Source organism: Cervus elaphus, chromosome 33, assembly GCF_910594005.1.
Source record: "Cervus elaphus chromosome 33, mCerEla1.1, whole genome shotgun sequence".
Classification (NCBI taxonomy): Eukaryota; Metazoa; Chordata; class Mammalia; order Artiodactyla; family Cervidae; genus Cervus; species Cervus elaphus.
Genome location: NC_057847.1, coordinates 63,180,507 through 63,200,295, shown reverse-complemented (window position 1 = coordinate 63,200,295; position 19,789 = coordinate 63,180,507). Strand labels below are relative to the sequence as shown.

At 36.0% G+C, this 19,789-nt stretch overlaps 1 protein-coding gene across 5 annotated transcripts in view; it reads right to left on the bottom strand.

Annotated features, from left to right (window-relative positions):
- ZRANB3 (zinc finger RANBP2-type containing 3) overlaps positions 1-19,789 on the bottom strand; it is a 278,640-nt gene that overhangs the window by 112,497 nt on the left and 146,354 nt on the right. For 4 of the 5 annotated variants that reach the window (XM_043894549.1, XM_043894548.1, XM_043894550.1 and 1 more), the window contains exons 4-6: positions 18,177-18,355; positions 14,826-15,057; positions 8,131-8,216 (exon numbers count right to left, since the gene is read on the bottom strand). In XM_043894549.1, the coding sequence (XP_043750484.1) occupies positions 8,131-8,216; positions 14,826-15,057; positions 18,177-18,355 (497 nt within the window). Of the gene's footprint in view, positions 1-8,130; positions 8,217-14,825; positions 15,058-18,176; positions 18,356-19,317; positions 19,529-19,789 lie in introns of all 5 variants that reach the window. The other variant, XM_043894553.1, reaches the window with a different exon arrangement.

Sequence of the window (19,789 nt, the reverse complement as noted above, 5' to 3'; positions counted from 1 at the left end):
AGTCATGTCCAACTTTTTGTGACCTCATGGATTGCAGCAGGCCAGGCTTCCCTGTCTTTCACTATCTCCTGGAGTGTGCTCAAACTCATATTCATTGAATCAGAGCTGCCATCCAACCATCTCATCCTCTGTTGCCCCCTTCTCCTACTGCCCTCAATCTTTCCCAGCATCAGGGTCTTTTCCATCAGCTGGCTCTGTGCATCAGGTGGTCAAAGTATTGGAGCTTCAGCTTCAGAATTAGTCCTTCCAATGAATATTCAGAGTTGATTTCTTTTAGGATTGACTGTTTGATCTCCTTCCTGTCCAAAGAACTCTCAGGAGTCTTCTCCAGCACCACAATTTGAAAGCATCGATTCTTTGGCACTCAGCCTTCTTTATAGTCCAATTCTTACATCCATATATGACTACTGGGAAAACCATTTGCTGGTGTTATTCACTAGCTTAGTTCTTTGGAACCCCATGAAGGGCAGCATGTCAGGCTGCCCTGCTCTTCAGTATCTCCTGGAGTTTGCCCAAACTCATGTTCATTGAGTTGGTGATGCCATCCAACCATCTCATCCTCTGTTGCCCTCCTCTCCTCCTGCCCTCAATCTTTCCCAGCATCAGGTTCTTTTCCAATGAGTTGGCTCTTTGCATTAGTTTGCCAAAATATTGAAGGTTCAGCTTTACCATCAATCCTTCCAATGAATATTCAGGGTTGATTTCCTTTAGGATTGACTGGTTGGATCTCCTTGCTGTCCAAGGGACTCTCAAGAGTCTTCTCCAATACCACAGTTCGAAAGCATTAGTTCTTTAGTGTCAGCCTTCTTTATGGTCCAGCTCTCACATCTGTACATTACTACTGGAAAAAAACATAACTTTGACTATGAGGACCACCTGCGGCAGTGATGTCTCTGCTTTTTAACGCACTGTCTAGCTTTGTCATAACTTTTCCTTTGAAGGATCAAACTTCTTTTAATTTCGTAGCAGCAGTCACTGTCCACAGTGATCTTGGAGCCCAAGAAAATAAAATCTGCCACTGTGTCCACTTTTTCCCCATCTATTTGCCATGAAGTTATGGAATCAGATGCCATGATCTTAGTCTTTTGAATGTTGAATTTTAAGCCAGCTTTTTCACTTCCCTCTTTCACCCTCATCAAGAGGCTTGTTAGTTCCTCTTGGCTTTCTGCCATTAGAGTGGTGTCATCTACATCTCTGAGGTTGTTGATATTTCTCCTGGCAATCTTGATTCCAGCTTGTGATTCACCCAGCCTGGCATTTTGCATGATATACTCTGAAATATAAGTTAAATAAGTAGGGTGACAATATATAGCCTTGACATACTCCTTTCTCGATTTGGAACCAGCTCATTGTTTCATGTCCGGTTCTAACTGTTGCTTCTTGACCTGCATACAGGTTTCTCAGGAGACAGGTAAAGTAGTCAGGTATTCCCATTTCTTTAAAAATTTTCCACAGCTTGTGGTCCACACAATGAAAGGCTTTAGCATAGTCAATGAAGCAGAAGTAAATATACATATGCCTATTTTACAAGTTCTTGTATTAAGCCAACACCTATTTCCCCATTAGATTTCACTCCTTGATAATAGTTTACTCTCTGAGGCCACAAAGCAAAAGTCTAATTCCTTTAAAACATGACAGATCTTTAAATATTTAAAGACTTGTTCCCTCTAGGTCTTTCTTTTTCAAATTCCTATAAGCTTCGTAAGTTCAAGCACTTACTCATCTTTGTATTGCCAGCAGCTCTGAAATAATATCTTAAATATACCAGGCAATCAATAATATTAGGCACTTGTAGAGATGAATATGAAATCCCCTCAGTATTCTGGTAACATTTTCCCAGATACGGTTTCATTTGTTAACATACTTCTTAAAATATGACTTTTAGTCTTCTTTTACTTCCTTGTATTCCTTGTCTCTGGTGACCTTCTAAAACCCACTCCAAACATTCCACTCCTGTGGCTATAACCAATCCTGAAAAATAGGAAATTCAGACCTTCCACTCTCCAGTACGCCCGTCCTTCTAGCCCACTTGTTCCCTCACACCCAGTGTAGCCTATCTCATCAGTACCTCTCAGTCAACTTTAAGCATGTCCACAATATACTTCCTCACCTTGCTTTCATTTCTGAGTCTATACATTACTTTTGTTTTTAACAATATAGCATAATTTCTTTTGGCCGACAGTCCATGCATTGCAAGCTAGTGTAAAAAATACCTTGGATGTCTCCAAGACTTTTCCAAGTCTCTACCCACAATGCTGGGAAGCCATACCTTACAGAAGACTGCTTCCGTTACAAATCTAGAACTGCTGAGCTCAAATGGTTCCTCAGTGCCACACTGATTCTACCACACTAATCTCATTATTTCATTCCCCCCATTCACCAAAATCTCATACCACGTCAACATTCACCAAATTTTTAATCCCCAATTTTGCCACTTCTCTGAACATATAACTGTCACTCCACTTTCCTAGAGAAAATATAAGTATACAAACTTCCTCAACTTCTTGCCGAGAAACCATGGATATTCTCAATAACAAAGTCACTAAAAAAAAAAAAAAAAAAAAGAAGCTAAAGTATCTGTATATACAAAGAAAGGACAAATAAGTACAAAATAATGTGTATGTCTGTAATAATCAGTGAAAAATAAAAATTAGTTTGAAAAAGCATACAATTTCTGTAGAAAGATTAAAACCTATATACAGTTGCCTAAAGGGAGGGAAACTGCAGTGAAAGGGAGATTTTTCCCAAGTATATGTGCTTTTGTAGGTTTAGAATTCTGAACCATATGAAAACATTGTCTTAAAAAATAACAAATAAAACTTGTGAACATACTCATGCATGTCCTTTCATGCTTTAAAGTCCCTGATGCAGTGGCTGGGGTGCGGGGTAGGGATGGGAAATTATTCCTTAATGAGCACAGAGTTTCAGATGGATGGTGGTGATGGCTGCACAACAACATTAGTAAGTGTGAATGTACTTATTATCACTGAACTATAAACTTAAAAAGGGTGAAAGTGGGAAATTTCCTCAAGCATATTCTACTGCAATTTAAAAAACCCACAAGAGTAATAACTAAAAAACACAAAACACCCTCCAATGCCTTCTTACTGCTATTATGATGAAGAACAAGACTGTATCATTATGACCCCTGCCTAATTCCATCTTGTCTTGAAATCCTCTCAAGAGGTTCAATTAACTCAAGAATATTCAGCTGAACTGAACTTCTTTTAGTTCCTCAAAAGCACAGCAGTCTCTCTTGCTCTGAGCCTTACCACAGAAAATTCCTCTTCCTAGAATGCAGATAAACATCACTTACTCACAGGATGCCTCTTCAGGCCTTTCTGACTTGCTTAGTTCATTTCCTTTATTTCCCTTTTATGATACTCAATACAACTAAAATTATCTGGTTAGTATTTGACTAGAAAATTCAATGAAGGCTGGGACCACTTGGGTTTTGTTCTCTAATGCAGGGGTCCCCAACCTCCAGGATCTAATGCCTGATGATCTGAGATGGAGCTGATATAATAATAATAGAAATAAAGTGCACAATAAATGTAATGTCCTTGAATCATCCTGAAACCATTCTGCTCCCCCTCCCTCCCCCAGGAGGAATGAAAACCTCAGGAATGAAACTGATTCCTGAAGCCAATAATGTTGGGGACTGCTGCTCTAATGGATACTTGATACCTAGTGTAAAGCATGGCAATAACAGGTACCCTATAAATATTTTTTGAGTGAATAGATTAATTCAAAATTTAACTATACCCCAGCTGTGGTCTAATCAAAGAGCAGAGTAGAACCATCCTTTATACTAGATGTTATTCTGATTAGTGTGCCCTAACATTACTTTATTTTTATCAGTTATGATAGACACTTGACTTTCATTTAGCCTGCTGCTGCTGCTGCTGCTGCTAAGTCACTTCAGTCGAGTCTGACTCTGTGCAATCCCATAGACGGCAGCCCACCAGGCTCTTCTCTCCCTGGGATTCTCCAGGCAAGAACACTGGAGTGGGTTGCCATTTCCTTCTCCAATGCATGAAAGTGAAGTGAAAGTTAAGTTGCTCAGTTGTGTCCGAATCTTCGAGACCCCATGGACTGTAGAGTACCAGGCTCCCCCGTCCATGGTATTTTCCAGGCAAGAATACTGGAGTGGGTTGCCATTTAGCCTAGGGTTATGCAAAACCAGAAGTCTTTGTGAACCGAACTACTGATAATAGGTGAGGATTTCTCAAATCCTTTCATACAAAGCAGACATTCTAAGCACAAGTGCAGAATTTATCCTATTAGTTTTTAGCTACTTATTTTTCAAACTTATCTCTGCCATCCCGTATATTAAGTATTTTTCTCAGATTCGAATTATTGGCAAGTGGAACAGACCTGATCTCTATGTAGCCACGGCTGAGAATATTGAGTTCAACACTGCTGAGGACAAAGTACAGTGCATTTCCACATAAGACATTTACTGATGCTGACATGACCTACTAATTAACACTTTTGTAGAATGACCATACATACCTTATATGTACTATCACCCAGCATTTTCCCTGTCATAAAAATTTAGACAACTATTTCTTTTGAGAAGTGGAATGGGCACAAAATACGAGCTAGAAAGAAAGTTCATAAAATTTGATAAATTACTATAAAGATATTCTTAACCTTCGAGCTTGACATCAGGGAGGTGGCTGCTGCTAACAGGATGCATGGCTGGACTATCTTGTGTCCTTTTTTCTTTGTAAAAGAACATTTATTAAAGTTACCCTTGCCTAAGTCTTTCTCACTGCCAGGAAAAGTGAAAAATAATGTAAGAGGAAGTGACACAGATGGCAAGCCATTTAACCTCACCAGGTATCTATAAAATGACAGAGGGGGACCACCTGATCATAAAGTCTTTCTAGCTCTAATTGGCTACTGGTTGAAAATTGAATGTGCTATCTTCTTCAAATCATATTTGAATTTACAGCTTCCTCTAAATATAACCCAGTGGTGTGAATGATGTAAGGAATCTTGAATATGAGATGCTCTGATTCAGGAATACTTTCTCTGTGCCTTTCAAATCAAGCCAGATAGGTAGTTACCTATACCTAAACTTCTCATCTCAAAATCACTTCATGTAAGTATTATAACTCTGTTTGCCATCATTTATATATTTAATAAACTTTACAAAGGCAAAGGTCTGTTTTACCTCAAGCTTCATTTAACTTTATTTTTAATATAGTCATAACATTTCAAATATAAAATAAGGGTTTAGAACTGAATAACTCACCATAATTTGGTTTCTGCAGAATTATAGTGTGAAAATGACAACTTCATAGATTCGGAACACTACAGGAAAAAAAAATTAACATTCTACAAACTAACTTAAAATGCCACGAAGTGCCTTGATCTGAATCAGAGTCTATGGAAACAGTGCTTCCAAGGTAAAGAAGTAAAGGAATAACTTGAAACTTATGAAATGGAATCTGAAAGAAAATGCCTTAAGAGGCATGATAAACAGTCTTGAAATGACTTTCTCTAGTAAACATGAAGGGCTTCCAGGTGGCACAGTGGTAAAGTATCTGCCTGCCAATTCAGGAGACACAAGAGATTTGGGTTTGATCCCTGGGTTGGGAAGATCTCCTGGAGAAGGAAATGGCAACCGACTCCAGTACTCTTGCCTAGAAAATTCCAGGGACAGAGGTGCCTGGCAGGGTACAGTCCATGGGACTGAAAGAGTAACAACACCGCTGAGTGACTGAGCATACACACACAGTAAGCAGGAAATAGAACACTATCTCCCCAATCAAGCATTTCATAAAGATTTTCCTTTCAAATAGTGTCTACATTCAAAAGCAAGAAAAGGACAGGCATACACTTCAAACACTTATATTTTCATGTGGTAAGTCCTAATCAGAAAAGAAGGAATGTATTCTGACCAGATAGGTTTTCCTAGTCCCCAAAAGACAAATGTACTAATGTGTTAATGTGTTTGTTTCATGTAGACACATTTTTGGCATTTATAATCTGCAAGAACCACGATTAAGGACTCCCTAACAATATCCAGTATTGCATCTATTTGGTATTATATTTTAAAACTGTTTATTATCTGTGTACAACTTTTTAATGGTAACCTTGTGCTAGGACACCTTAATGAAATCTCTTTGGTTTTGAACATTTCTCAGCTCATTATCTCAGGTCTTCTAAATAATGATATCAGCAGCAAATAATGATAATTTTGCATTTTTCTTTCTGAATTTTACCTCCTATTTTTCTTTTGAGTAGTTAAACTAATGTCCCCAGAATAAAGGTAAAGTACAAAGACAATTAAACCCTTGCCTTGGTATTAGTATTTCATGTGATGGTTGCTTTAGGCTTAAAACACAAACACACAAAATATATTTTATGTGTTTACATTTATATAAATATCATACATGAAATGAATAACTTATATTCAAAACTTTAATCAAAGATGAATGCTGAACTTCATCAAATTACACCTCAACATAAATGGAGGAAATGAAATGAAGCTTTTCCTTTTCATTATTAACATGGCTAATTATATTAACAAATTTCCTAATATTAAACAATGACTGCACTCCTGATATAAATTCCATTTCCATATGGTTAATGTATTAGGCTTTTTAATGAGTTTATGGTTTATGTTAATACTGAATATTTCTCCATTTATAGTCTTAATCCGAGCTTTCACTGTCAAACACCCAGATTCAATCCTTGGTCAGGATTAGGAAACTATCCTGCTACTATGTGGCACTAGAATGGAATGGAATGGATCAGAACATCTCAGTCGCATGCGGTTATTTCAGGGAATTGTAGAAAGGAAAAAATAAAACACACATACACACACATATATACTGAGAAAAAAGGTGGGATTCATATCAAATATAAAGAGCTGACTTCCACTATATATAAAGTTTTCCAGTATATTATTAAGATTAAGAGCCAATAAACTTAGTAGAATGTAGGGCAAAGAACACAGACAACTGACAGGAAAAAAGTATAAATGACTCTACAAGTATCAAAAAATGTTAAGCTACATTTAATAACATAAGAAGACTGACGTGCATTAAAACTACTATCAGATCACATTGGCAAGAAAAATAATTTCTCTTTGAATATGTCGGTAAGGTGTGAGGAAAGAGATAATCATATTGCTGGTAGGAATATAAATTGGTATAAATTTTGAGAAGCATAATTTGCAAATATCTAAAAAATATACAAATGCAAATGCCCTTTGTATGAGCAATTCCATTTATAATAAATTTGTGTTACAGACTTATTCCCATGTACTGAATATATAACACGGAACACTAAAATATCTAGCAATTACTGAGTGCTCACTATGTGCCAGTCACTATTCAAGACCTCATAACATAAGCTCATTTAAGGCACATAATAACTCAAAGGAAGGAATAATTATTCTCTTTTTTGAGCTGAAGAAATTGAGGGATAGAGAGGTAAAGTTACAAAATGAAATACCTGGTAGGTATTGAATGTGAAAATAAAACATAGTCTAACTTTAATTTTGCATGCTCTTTGCCACTATAATACATAGTAGACTGCATAAATAAATTATAATGCATCCAAGCACTGAAATACAGAGCAACATTTAAAAAGAATATCGAAGCTTTTCTAGTAGCTGATATTCAAAGATCTCCAATATACAGTCAGTGAAGACAGCAAACTGCAGAACAATGTGTACAGTATAATACTATACATGTAGAAATATAATGAAATAATACTGTGCATACATAACCATATGTGTTTTTCATGCATACAGTACCTACAGAAAAATATGTAAGAAACTGCCAACACTGGTTACCTGGGAAGGGAAATGGTTAACTGGAAGACATGAGCAAAATAGCCACTTACTTATCATTTCTGTACAATGTGCACATCCATCTGGTCGACACAATTAAATAATTTTAAAAATGAAAAGTAAAAAAGAAGGAAAGAAAAACTTCCATTATCTACTCCTTTTTTTCATTCTATATATGGGTCATTCACCCAAGATTTTACTTCAGATTATTCCATAGCTACCACAAGTTTATAAAACCCTGGGGGAAAAAAAAATTTAATAGAGCTTAATGTTCATGGTAAATAGGATTAAAACTTACAGAAAATAGTTTTTCGTACCTGACATGTGCATTACAGTATCTTTTGGCATACTCAGTCCATGTTCCAAATTTTTGTGGAAAGAGAGCTTCAATCTGCATGAAAAGCTGTAACAACATAGGTATTCTCAATGTGCTGTAATACTTTCAAGTTAATTGCTGTTACTATAAGTACAGTTAATGAAATAGTAAAAACAAAAATGTACCTCTTTTCCCTCAAGGCTCTTGCTTCCCCTCTACCTACCCATCCCTGCCATCCTGTTTTTCAGGACTAACTCCTATCCCTTTCTTCAATATATATTTATATATCTTGTATGCCTATATATGCATATTTATAATTCTCTTTTATTTACATGATCATATAACATACACGATTAGAATTTTTCCCCCAAGTCTATTTTAGACATCATTAAAGTACATATACATCTATCAATCATCTATCCATCCATCCATCCATCCATCCCCTATCTGCATTTCTAATAGATGGGTTTATACAGTACGTTTTTAGAAATTATGGCATGTTTTTAAAATTTTGATCGATGTTACCATGCCGCATTGTAAAAGGATGGTACCAATTTATATTCCCATCAATAGAATCATAAAATCTTTTAATTTTTATAACTTTAATAGGCTGTATATGGCATTTCACTGTTAATAAGCTTTTCAAAAAACAACAGTTTATTGAGATATAAATTCATATACCACTTTTACTATTCATTTTTAAAGTGTATATTTCAGTAGCTTTTAGTATATTCAAAATGTGCCTCGATCACCACTATCTAATTCTGGAACATTTTTATCACTCCAAAAATAAAATCTATACCCATTACTAGTCATTTTTTATTCCCACCCTCTCCCGAACTTGGCAACCACTAATATATTTCCATCTCCAAGAATTTGCCTATTTTGGACATTGCATATAAATAGAATCCTAAAGTATGTAGTCTTTGTGTCTGGCTTTCCCTGAGCATAATGTCTTCAAGGTTCACCCATTCTGTATATTAGTACTTTATCCTTTTTACAGCTGCATTTTGTTTATCCATTCAGCAGTTATAGACACTGGCTTTTTTCCACTTTTTGGATATCATTATGATCAGCTATATATTCAATTCTCTTGGGTATATACCTAGTAATGGCATCCCTAGGTACTATAGTAATTTGATTTTCAATTTATTAAGGAACTGCCGAAATGTTTTCCAAAGCAGCTTTGCTGCTTTGAAAAGCGTCAAAGTGTTAGTCCCTCGGTTGTGTTCGCCTCTTTGTGACTGCAGGGACTGTAGCCCACTAGGCTTGTCTGTCCATGGAATTCTCCAGGCAAGAATACTGGAGTGGGTAGTCATTCCCTTCTCCAGGGGATCTTCCTGATACAGGTATTGGACCCAGGTCTCTTACACTGCAGGCAGGCTAAGCCATCTTACCATCTAAGCCTCCAGGAAAGCCTTTACATCCTTTTTATATGACAACATACTCCTAAACAACAAATTGTCCAAAGAAGAAGAACCAAGGGAAATTAGACAAGACTTTGGAATAAATGAAATTGAGACAATAACATACCAAAATTCAGATCCAGTGAAAGCAGTGCTTAGAGTAAAATTATATCTGTATTGTTTATTATTAAAAAAGAAGAAAGTTCTCAAATTAATTATCTAACTTTTAACATTAAGACACTGGAAAAGAAGAGAAAACCATACCCAAAACAAACAGGAGATATAATATAATTAAGACTAGAATGGAAATAGAGAATGGAAAATACAGAAATAAATCAACGAAACAAAAAGTTGGTTCTTAAAGAGATCAACAAACTTGACAAAATTTTAGCTATGACTGAGAAAAACAAGATGACTCAAATTACTAAAATTAAGAACGAAAGAGGGGACACTACTCTTAGCCTCACAGAAATAATGAAATATTATAAGAAAATTCTATGCACAAATGTATACCAATATACTAGATAATTTAGATGAAATAGGCAAATTCCTAAAAAGATACAATACCAAAACTGATTCTAAACTAAATAATCAATCTGAATAAACATTTATTCAGTGAAGAGAATGAGTTGTTAACCTAAATCCATCCACAAGGAAAAGTTTAGACCCAAATAGCTTAACTATCAAATTCACCAAATATTTAAAAAACACCAATGTTTTGCAAAATCTTTCAAAATATAGTAGAGAAGGGAACATTTTCCACATCATTCTTTGACACCAGTAATACTTTAATAACAAAACTGGACCAAGAAAGAATAAAAAAACACTACAAATCAATATCTCTTATGAATACAGACATAATGATTGTCAACAAAATGTTAACAGACTGAATCCAGCAGTATATGAAAGGATTATATATTATGACCAAGTGAGTTTTATCTTAGATGCAAGGTTGGTTTAATATGTGAAAGTCAATTATTATACTGTAGCCTATCAATAAAGGAAAAAACATATGAGTACCTCAATAATGAAGAAAAGGCATTTGACAAAGCTCAACATCCTTTCATGATTAAACACTCAATAAACAAGAGGTAGAAAAGAACTTACTCAACCTGATAAAAGAAATCTACAAAAACCCACCATTAACAAGGGTTTAGAAAAGGCAGAGGAACCAGAAATCAAACTGCTAACATTCTTGAGATCATAGGGAAAGGAAGGCAGTTCCAGAAAAACATCTACTTCTGCTTCATTGACTGAGCTATCAGGGTTTCCCTGGTAGCTCAGAGAGTAAAGAATCTGCCTGCAATGCAGGAGACTCAGATTCTATTCATGGTCCAGGAAGTTCCTCTGGAGAAGGAAATGGCAACCCACTCTAGTATTCTTGCCTGGATGGAGAATTCAATGGACAGAGGAACCTGGCGGGCTACATTCCATGGGGTCACAAAAGAGTCAGATACTACTGAGCAACTATCACTCTGCTTCATTGACTAAGCTAAAGCCTTTGACTGTGTGGATCACAGCAAGTTGGAAAATTCTTAAAACGATGGAAATACCAGACCACATTACCTGTCTCCTGACAAAATTGTATGCAGGTCAAGAAGCAACATAACTGGACATGGAATAATGGACTGGTTCCAAATTGGGAAAAGAGTACATTATGGCTGTATATTGTCACCCTTCTTATTTAACTTATATGCAGAGTATATCATACAAAACGCTGGGCTGGATGAATAACAAGCTAGAATCAAGGTTGCCCGGAGAAATATCAACAACCTCAGATATGCAGATTATACCATTCTAATGGCAGAAAGTGAAGAAAAACCAAAGAGCCTCTTGATGAGGGTGAAAGCAGAGAATGAAAATGTTGAAACTCAACTTTCCAAAAGCTAAGGTCATGGCATCCACTTCCATTACTTCATGGCAAACAGAAGCAGAAAAAGTGGAAGCAGTGATAGATTTTTTATTTGGGGGCTCCAAAATCACTATAGACAGTGACTGCAGCCAAAAAATTAAAAGATGCTTGCTCCTTGCAAGAAAAGCTGTGACAAACCCAGACAGCATATTAAAAAGCAGAGACATCACTTTGCCAAAAGGTCCATATAGTCAAAGCTATAGTTTATCCAGTAGTCATGTATGGATTTAAGACTTGGACCATAAAGAAGGCTGAGAGTTGAAGAATTGATGGTAAGTCAATCCTAAAGGAAATCAACCCTGAGTATTTACTGGAAGGACTGATGCTCAAGCTGAAGCTTCAATACTTTGCCCACTTGATGTGAAGACCAGACTCATTGGAAAAGTCCTTCATGTTGGGAAAGTTCAATTCAGTTCAGTCGCTCAGTCGTGTCCGACTCTTTGCGACCCCATGGACTGCAGTACGCCCTGTCCATCACCAACTCCAGGGGTTTACTCAAACTCATGTCCATCGAGTCGGTGATGACAACCAACCATCTCATCCTCTGTCGTCCCCTTCTCCTCCCACCTTCAATCTTTCCCAGCATCAGTGTCTTTTCAAATGAGTCAACTCTTTACATCAGGTGGTCAAAGTATTGGAGTTTTAGCTTCAACATCAGTCCTTCCCATGAATATTCAGGACTGATTTCCTTTAGCATGGACTGGTTGGATCTCCTTGCAGTCCAAGGGACTCTCAAGAGTCTTCTCCAACACCACAGTTCAAAAGCATCAATTCTTCTGCACTCAGCTTTCTTTATAGTCCAACTCTCACATCCATACATGACTACTGGAAAAACCATAGGTTTGACTAGACGGACCTTTATTGGCAAAGTAATGTCTCTGCTTTTTAATATGCTAAGTTAGTCATAACTTTCCTTCCATGGAGTAAGTGTCTTTTAATTTCATGGCTGCAGTCACCATCTGCAGTGATTTTGGAGCCCAAAAAATAAAGTCTGTCACTGTTTCCCCATCTATTTGCCAGGAAGTGATGGGACCGGATGCCATGATCTTAGTTTTCTGAATGTTGAGTTTTAAGCCAACTTTTTCACTCTCCTTTTCACTTTTATCAAGAGGCTCTTTAGTTCCTCTTCACTTTCTGCCATAAGGGTGGTGTCATCTGCATATCTGAGGTTATTGGTATTTCGCCTGGCAATCTAGATTCCAGCTTGTGCTTCCTCCAGCCCAGCATTTCTCATGATGTACTCTGCATATAAGTTAAGTAAGCAGGGTGACAATATACAGCCTTGACATACTCCTTTTCCTATTTGGAACCAGTCTGTTGTTGCATGTTCAGTTCTAACTGTTGTTTCCTGACCTGCATACAGCTTTCTCAAGAGGCTGGTCAGGTGGTCTGGTATTCCCATCTCTTTCAGAGTTTTCCACAGTTTACTGTGATCCACACAGTCGAAGGCTTTGGCATAGTCAATAAAGTAAATTCCAATCCCAAAGAAAGGCAATGCCAAAGAATGCTCAAATTATCGCACAATTTCACTCATCTCACACGCTAGTAAAGTAATGCTCAAAATTCTCCAAGCCAGTCTTCAACAGTACGTGAACCATGAACTTCCAGATGTTCAAGCTGGTTTTAGAAAAGGCAGAGGAACCAGAGTTCAAATTGCCAACATCTGCTGGATCATCAAAAAAGCAAGAGAGTTCCAGAAAAACATCTCTTTCTGCTCTATTGACTATGCCAAAGCCTTTGACTGTGTGGATCACAATAAACTGTGGGAAATTCTGAAAGAGATGTTGGGAAAGATTGAAGGCAAAAGCAGAAGCTGGTGGCAGAGGATGAGATGGTTAAATAGCATCACTAACTCAATGGATACGAATCTGAGCAAACTCTGGGAGATAGTGAAGGACAGGGAAGCCTGGCATGCTGCAGTCCTTGGGTTCCCAAAGAGTCAAGATGAGACTGAGTGACTGAAAACACAACAAGGGTAATACTTAAAGGAGAAAAACTGAATGCTTTCTCATAAGATTAGGAACAAAATAAAGATGCCCACACTTGCCATTTCCATTCCAAACTGTACTGGAAATTCTAGTCAGGATAATTAGGCAGTTTAAATACAATCTTGCGTACAGAAAATCCTAAGCAGTCCACTGAAAACTATTAGAAGTAATGAATGAGTTTGCCAAGGTTGCAGTATACACGGTCAATATGCAATCGACTGTATTTCTACAAATGAAATTAATAAAATAATTCCACTGACAACAGCATCAAAATGGATAAAATATTTAACAAAAGAAGCAGAAGACTTATCCTATTACAACTACAAAGCACTGTTGGAAACATAAAACCTACATAAACTGAAAGATATCCCAAGTTCATGGATTTGAAGACGTAATATTGTTAACATGGCAATACATTCCAAACTGATCTACAGGTCCTACACAATAACTATGAAAATCTAAGCTGGATTCTCTACAAAAGTAGCCAAGTTATTAAAAATAATTCTTAGGAAAATTCAAGGGACCTAGAATATTCAAAATTATTTTGAAAAAGAAAAACAGAGTTGCAAGACTCACACTAGTTTTAGAACTCCTAATTTAGAATTTATAATCTTATACTTTTTTGGTGAAGAATCCCAAACATCCCCAGTTTGTATAACCATCATAATCTACAAAACCAGGATTTACCCTTGCATGGAATAGCACGTATCCTGGGTGAGGCATGAAGGTACTGGCATGTAATTACATGGGACATACCGACCACTACCATATTGTCAGTGTTCGCTTTCTTATGGTAAGTAATCAATAAGTGATTATTCATTTTACTATCACCATGCAGAATACACATATCTTTTATATACTCCCATTCTGAAATGATATATTTTGTGTATTTTTATAAAGATATAATGAACCCCACAATCCAGGGACATAATTTTGGAACATAAGGAAATTACCTGGGGTCCACTCTTCCACTTCTAGTATTTACAGCAAACATATAAAAGGTAAATTGATAATTTTACCATCATTCTCTATGTACTTTTATGTGTCTTTCGGAAGACTTCCAGAGCAGAGAACAAATGCAGAGCCATGGTAACACTAGGAGAGGTGTGACGCCATAGCTCTCTCAGAGCTGGCTTATTACAAATGTATACTAAATATAAACATCTTGTAATAAAGGTAAAAGCCATATATAAATATACCTATAAGCATGGCTAAGCTTCACACATACATAGATAAAAACAGTCGTGGTAACAGATATATTTAGCCATAAATAGAAGCCTAGAATTTTCCAGTGTGCTCTTATGGCATTTGAAGCATCTAATTTAAAAATTATAAAAACAGTGTTTGATTCCATTTTTTCTTTAAGCCCAAAATACAAGGAATTTAATACCTCTTCGGGTCTTCCCAATGCTGGAGTTCCTGTAAGCAGAATGGCTCGTTTGGCTTTCTGTACAATTGGCAATAAAATCCGGCTGCGAGTGGCACTTCTGGACTTCATGTAGTGTGATTCATCTACAATAACTACTTTGAAGTTCTGATTATTCAGTGCATCTACCAAAGTCTCCGCATCTGTGGTTAAAAGGCCATAACCTAGAACTGTCACTTTGCTGGTTGATATTCTCCTAGAAAACATAATCCATGTACTTAAAAAATATTTTGGTAACCAATGTATCATAGACAATACATTTCTTAGGGAAGAAATACAGAGGAGAAAGAAGAGGAAAAATAAGAAGAGATGATACAACGCTGAAACCCAATGTCTCTTAATTTACCATCTTCAAATATGATAAATCAGAATCCGAATTTAAAATCTGGTTAAGAAAACTAAATTTTTAGTTAAATGGTCTTTGGAATATTTTGACACATTTTACTAGGATAATAAGAAAATTACTTTCTGGGAATATTTGCTTCAGTGCATCTAGAACTCTTGCATATAAAGTAGGTAACTCGAAGATTACTTGACTATACAGTGAAGGTCAGCAGTGTTTTTCATCTCAGGTGCTACTGTGATTTTGAGCAAGATGATACTTCATGTTACAGGTCTATCCAGAGCACGGCAGGGCATTTCACATTCTTGAACCCTCTCATTAAAGGCCGTTAGAGTCCTTATCACTGTGACAACAAAAGTGAGGCCCTGGCGTGACATAATTCATATATTTATAATATTCTTTATCATACTGTAATGAAATTATTCCTTTATATGTTTATTTCCCTTATTCTATCATAAGATGGGTGAGGACAGGGAATGTGTCTTATTCATCTTTGGATGTACAGTGCTGTGCTCCCCATGAGTCTGCAGAATGAGATAATTAGAAAAATAAATTCATTAACGATAAAATGTATCACTTTTTCATTTTCTATATGACCAGTGAAAAACACAGGACAGTGTCAAGTCTTTTGCAGTTCTCTACTCTCTAACAGAAAATTCAGATCTCCTAAAGAGCCTAATATGAGTACTAATATTAGTACTAGAGTACTAATATGACAATTTTTGCATTTTTTTCTGAAGGACAACTGCATTAATACCTTGGATAAATCCACTCAATATACAGACTTATGAATTTGCTCCTGTAGTCAAATACAGGAAAAAGCTGCATGAGAAAACTTTGGGATTAATATTACTAACTTAGATACACTAAGAGTAATATATAAAAGACAAAGGCTTCAAACATCACTGTAGCTGCTGTCCTGCCATGTCTAGACTAATAGACAGTCCAGGCATAACTGGTATATGACAAAAGGAAGTATATGTATTGGCAGTAAATCCATGTTGCCACTTGTTGCTATATACCTAAAACTATTTAAGTACCTGGAAGACATTGGGTAAGTTCTGCCCTTAGCTATCATCCTGCAGAAAAGTTACATGCTGGGGTTGAAGCACTATCTAACAGACCCCAAATGTTATTCATTTAAAAACATTAGCCTCTGTTTTAATTGCAAGAGTATAGTTCCAAAATAGTAATAAAAATTAGAAGACTTAAATGCTATAAATATGATAGAGGAATATTTTCAGAATACTTTAATGTAAACTTTTAAATAAAATATAGCTTACAGAAAATGATTATAGAGGCTATAATAAATTCTACATTCTCTAAACTATTAAGTCTTAAATTTCATGCAGTTTTATTAAAAAAGAGGAAATTTTTCATAATTATTATCTACATTTTATTTTGACTATGCAAATACAGTGTGTAAATTTTCTGGGGCCCAAGAAGACATATTTTACTGAATTAGAATTCCAAGGCTGAAAGAGAAAAAGGCAGCTAGCTATTTTGTCTGGTTCCTCTTTCCACATTCACAAAGGCCAACTTTATTTCTACAAATACATTTTATGTTAACAATCTTAGAGAATAAAATATAGAAGAATAATACCACACACAAAAGAATCTAACAAAGTATTACATATTTATTTCTAGTAGAAACATAACTTTTTATTTGTGACTCAGAAATGGTAATTTTGAACTTCTAGGAACATGACAATTTGCATAATTCACCTAGAAACTGATGTAATAAATTATTAATATTCAAATTGATTGGTTTATTCCAATGGCTGGAAAATAAAATGAGAAAAAGATAGTTAACTATACTATGAGTTTAGAATAAGGACTTCAAACAATCACAAAACAAATATTTTCAATACAGAAAATATTAAAACTATAAATTGAAATAATAAAAAAGTAAAACTGCCTAACATTAATTTTGAGTTACACATAAAACTTGCATATAAACTAACAACTTAGAAGGCAAAACCTGCCATAGTTGTTGATAATAAAGCTCACAAACTTCAAGTTAATCACTGAAAAGTTGGAAAATTTATTTTTCAACTTCAAAATAGTGAATTTAAAGTATATTTAAGGTATATACAAAATAGGTATATTCATGTTTTTAAAGCATGTATATTTTACATTTTAAAAATATACCATAAAGGAACATATAACATTAAATATATGGTTGGCTTTTAGATAGGTAATTCATATTTTAAAATGGAAAATAAAATTCTCTACATTACTTTCTTATGGGGAAACAATGGAAATAGTGACAGACTTTATTTTCTTGGGCTCCAAAATCACTGCAGATGGTGACTGCAGCCATGAAATTAAAAGATGCTTGCCCCTTGGAAGAAAAGCTATGACCAGCTTAGCATATCAAAAAGTAGAGATATTACTTTGCCAACAAAGGTCCATCTAGTCAAAACTACAGTTTTTCCAGTAGTCATATGTAGCTGTGAGAGTTGGACCACAAAGAAGGCTGAGCACTGAAGCATTGATCCTTTTGAACTGTGGTGTCGGAGAAGATTCTTGAAAGTCCCTTGGACTGCAAGGAGATCCAACCAGTCCATCCTAAAGGAAATCAGCCCTGAATATGATTGGAAGGACTGATGCTGAAGCTGAAGCTCCAGTATTTTTGCCACCTGATGCAAAGAGCCAACTCACTAGAAAAGACCCTGATGCTGGGAAAGATTGAAGGCAGGAGGAGAAGGGGACGACAGAGGATGAGATGGTTGGATGGCATCACTGACTCAATGGACGTGAGTTTGAGCAAGTTCCGGGAGATGGTGAAGGACAGAGAGGCCTGGTGTGCTGCAGTCCATGGGGTCGCAGAGATGGATACGACTGTGCAACTGAACAACAACATTACTTTCTTAATTTTAAATTCTGCGATATTTCATTCCAAACACTGCTATACATTAATTATACACAGGAGGGCTTTTTTTCTTAAAGCTTAAAAAAGTTGTTCTTACCCAACATCAGTTTTATTCTGGATGACATTGATTTCTTCAGGACTCAGCTCTGGGATCCACTTCTCTATTTCCTCAGTCCAAGGATACCTCAGAGATGAAGGGACCACCACTAAAAGAGGCCATTCCTCCTTATAGAAGTAAGCGATGCCAATTGCCTGAACTGTCTTTCCTAGACCCATCTAAATTAGAAACAAATAAATAACGTTCAACTATTAAACATTATTAAACAAATTACTAAAAGTTTTTAGTCCAAGAGCAGTTATATTACTAGTTACCATTTCGAAGTTTTAAGGCATAACATTCAAGTACCAAAGTCCAAAGTTTTCAAAGTTGAAACAAGATCCAGATGAAGATAAATTTTTTCTATCTTGTATTTTAACAACAAATTGAGGATAAATTAGGCAGGACATGGGAACAGGTTAAGATAACTTAGGAATGGACACACATGCATACACACATACATAAAGCACACATTATAGAATTAAATAATTTAACATCTTAATATTCTATACCTCCTTCCAAGAAATAGCACACAACCCAACCTTTAGCCCTAAAGAGTCGAATTTAAGATTTACCTAATGGTAAATCCTAGCTCTAAGAGAAAAGAACAAGCTTTTTACAAAACTTACTTTCGTAAATCTGAACCATAGAGTGATTATATACCATTATATATGTTTCCTAGTCTTTAAAGCCTTCCAATCCTAAAAGCTGAAACCCACTTAAATTAGGTTCTGGGACCAACTTAGTTCCAAGACAGTAGAGATTTAAGATTTGAGAGATTCTTTAAATCTCTTAACAATTTAAGAGATTTAAGAATCATCACCTGGCTTGGGATCATTAGTGTTACTTCTTTCCTGCATCAACTCTGATCACTGGCACAGTTCCAGAAACTGAGTCATGGCCTTATTTTGTGTGTGTGGACCATACCACAAATCCGTGCCGTAGTTGTGAGTTTCTGGTTTTGCTTCCTTTCAAGGTTTCATAACTCATTTTCTTAATCTCAGTTTCTCTAGAAACAGGGCTCTCTTTTCTGCCTCAGTATCTTAGGGAATAGGATTCTTTCTTTGGGACTCAGATTCTACCACCAGGTGCTTACATTTTACTTGCTGTTAAATTTACATAGTATCAGTGAGCTGCCTACCTGGACTTTGGTGCATTTCACTTAGTGTGACTAACAGTGTTCTGTGTTGGCCTGCCAGGCACCAACTGATGAACCAGTGTTTAAAATTTCCTAATACTGTCTGCTCCTGAGATCAAGGATGTAGGTCTTCCCGGATACTATAAAATGTAGAGGAAAACAGGCAGGACATTCTGAGATAAACAGGAGCAATATTTTTTCTTCAATATATCTCCTGGGGAGTAATGGAAACAAAACCAAAAATAAACAAGCAAGACCTAACTAAACTTAAAAAGTTTGCACAGCAAAGGAAACCATAAACAAGATGAAATCCCAATCTAGAATGGGAGAAAACAGTCGCAAACAATATGACTGACAAGGGACTCATTTCCAACATACACAAAAACAACTCATATGTTTCAATATCAAAAAGACAAACAATCCAGTCAAAAAATGAACAGAAGATCTAAATAGACATGTCTCCAAGGAAGACATA